This window comes from Gobio gobio (genome assembly GCF_949357685.1).
Source record: "Gobio gobio genome assembly, chromosome: 11".
Classification (NCBI taxonomy): domain Eukaryota; kingdom Metazoa; phylum Chordata; class Actinopteri; order Cypriniformes; family Gobionidae; genus Gobio; species Gobio gobio.
The window spans coordinates 56,757,464-56,759,963 of NC_137104.1; the positions used below are offsets into that span (position 1 = coordinate 56,757,464).

Here is a 2,500-nt window from a genome sequence, read left to right on the forward strand (position 1 = left end):
TGTGTGAGGAGCTGTGTGTGAGGAGGTGTGTGTGAGGAGCTGTGTGTGAGGAGCTGTGTGTGAGGAGGTGTGTGTGAGGAGCTGTGTGTGAGGTGTGTGTGAGGAGGTGTGTGTGAGGAGATGTGTGTGAGGAGGAGTGTGTGAGGAGGTGTGTGTGAGGAGCTGTGTGTGAGGAGCTGTGTGTGAGGAGCTGTGTGTGAGGAGCTGTGTGAGGAGCTGTGTGTGAGGAGCTGTGTGTGAGGAGGTGTGTGTGAGGAGCTGTGTGTGAAGAGGAGTGTGTGAGGAGGTGTGTGTGAGGAGCTGTGTGTGAGGAGGTGTGTGTGAGGAGGTGTGTGTGAGGAGGTGTGTGTGAGGAGGTGTGTGTGAGGAGCTGTGTGTGAGGAGGTGTGTGTGAGGAGGTGTGTGTGAGGAGGTGTGTGTGAGGAGCTGTGTGTGAGGAGGTGTGTGTGAGGAGCTGTGTGTGAGGAGGTGTGTGTGAGGAGGTGTGTGTGAGGAGGTGTGTGTGAGGAGCTGTGTGTGAGGAGGTGTGTGTGAGGAGGTGTGTGTGAGGAGCTGTGTGTGAGGAGGTGTGTGTGAGGAGCTGTGTGTGAGGAGCTGTGTGTGAGGAGGTGTGTGTGAGGAGCTGTGTGTGAGGTGTGTGTGAGGAGGTGTGTGTGAGGAGATGTGTGTGAGGAGGAGTGTGTGAGGAGGTGTGTGTGAGGAGCTGTGTGTGAGGAGCTGTGTGTGAGGAGCTGTGTGTGAGGAGCTGTGTGAGGAGCTGTGTGTGAGGAGCTGTGTGTGAGGAGGTGTGTGTGAGGAGCTGACCTTGGCCTTGCCGGTGCTCTGCAGGATGTGCACCAGCGCACACGCCACCTCCTCTTTGCTCTTGGCGCTCAGCAGCGGCTCCAGAACTCCACACAGCGTCCTGTAGTTGTTGGTCACGTACTCCGCAAACTCCTTGTAGAGCTCCATGGGCAGGATGTTCATGGTCTGGTAGCGAGACTTGAGCCGCAGGGAGGCGTTGATGATCTTCCCGCCGCCTCCTCCGCCTCCTTTGGCCAGAACGCTGGGCTGGATGACGGGGTACCACTGCTCCACAAACTGCCGGCCCGTGATGCTGGGGATGGGGATGCTGACCAGGCCCAGATACGTGCTCTTCTCCTGCACACACACACACACACACACGCTGGTTATCTACAGCAGGGCCGTCAGATCGGGCCCGGGGCCCTCAGGGGTGTCAGGGGCCCTCAGGAGTGACAGGGGCCCTCAGAAGTGACAGGGCCTCAAGGATGACAGGGGTCCAGGGGCCTCAAGGGTGACAGGGATCCAGGGGCCTCAGGGGTCAGGGGCCCTCAGGAGTCCAGGGAACTCAAGGATGACAGGGGTCCAGGGGCCTCAGGGGTCCAGGAAATTCAAGGATGACAGGGGTCCAGGGGCCTCAAGGGTAACAGGGATCCAGGGGCCTCAGGGGTCCTCAGGAGTGACAGGGGTCCAGGGGCCTCAAGGATGAAAGGGGTCCAGGGGTCTCAGGGGCCCTCAGGAGTGACAGAAGTCCAGGGGCCTCAGGTGCCCTCAGGAGTGACAGGGGTCCAGGGGCCTCAAGAGTGACAGGGATCCAGGGGCCTCAGGGGTCAGGGGCCTCTGGAGTGATAGGGGTCCAGGGGCCTCAGGAGTGGTAGGGGTCCAGGGGCCTCAGGAGTGATAGAGGTCTAGGGGCCTCAAGGGTCAGGGGCCCTCAGGAGTGATAGGGGTCCAGGGGCCTCAGGGGTCAGGGGCCTCAGGAGTGATAGGGGTCCAGGGGCCTCAGGGGTCAGGGGCCTCAGGAGTGATAGGGGTCTAGGGGCCTCAGGGATCAGGGACCTCAAGGGTCAGGGGCCTCAGGGGTCAGGGGCCTCAGGAGTGATAGGGGTCCAGGGGCCTCAGGGATCAGGGGCCCTCAGGAGTGACAGGGGTCCAGGGGCCTCAGGAGTCAGGGGCCTCAGGAGTGATAGGGGTCCAGGGGCCTCAGGGGTCAGGGACATCAAGGGTCAGGGGCCCTCAGGAGTGACAGGGGTCCAGGGGCCTCAGGAGTCAGGGGCCTCAGGAGTGATAGGGGTCGAGGGGCCTCAAGGGTCAGGGGCCCTCAGGAGTGATGGGGTCCAGAGGCCTCAGGAGTGATAGGGGTCCAGGGGCCTCAGGGGTCAGGGACCTCAGGAGTGATAGAGGTCTAGGGGCCTCAAGGGTCAGGGGCCCTCAGGAGTGATAGGGGTCCAGGGGCCTCAGGGGTCAGGGGCCTCAGGAGTGATAGGGGTCCAGGGGCATCAGGAGTGATAGGGGTCCAGGGGCCTCAGGAGTGATAAGGGTCTAGGGGCCTCAGGGATCAGGGACCTCAAGGGTCAGGGTCCCTCATGAGTGACAGGGGCCTCAGGAGTGATAGGGGTCCAGGGGCCTCAGTGATCAGGGGCCCTCAGGAGTGATAGGGGTCTAGGGGCCTCAGGGATCAGGGACCTCAAGGGTCAGGGGTCAGGGGCCTCAGGAGTGG

The 2,500-nt window shown here is 62.2% G+C and overlaps 1 protein-coding gene across 1 annotated transcript in view; it reads right to left on the reverse strand.

Annotated features, from left to right (window-relative positions):
* Window positions 1-2,500, reverse strand: part of syngap1a (synaptic Ras GTPase activating protein 1a) — a gene marked incomplete at both ends in the record, with an annotated part of 105,177 nt that overhangs the window by 36,196 nt on the left and 66,481 nt on the right. Inside the window, one exon of the mRNA XM_079828613.1 lies at window positions 805-1,140. Coding sequence (XP_079684739.1) covers window positions 805-1,140 — 336 coding nt within the window. The remainder of the gene's footprint in view (window positions 1-804; window positions 1,141-2,500) is intronic.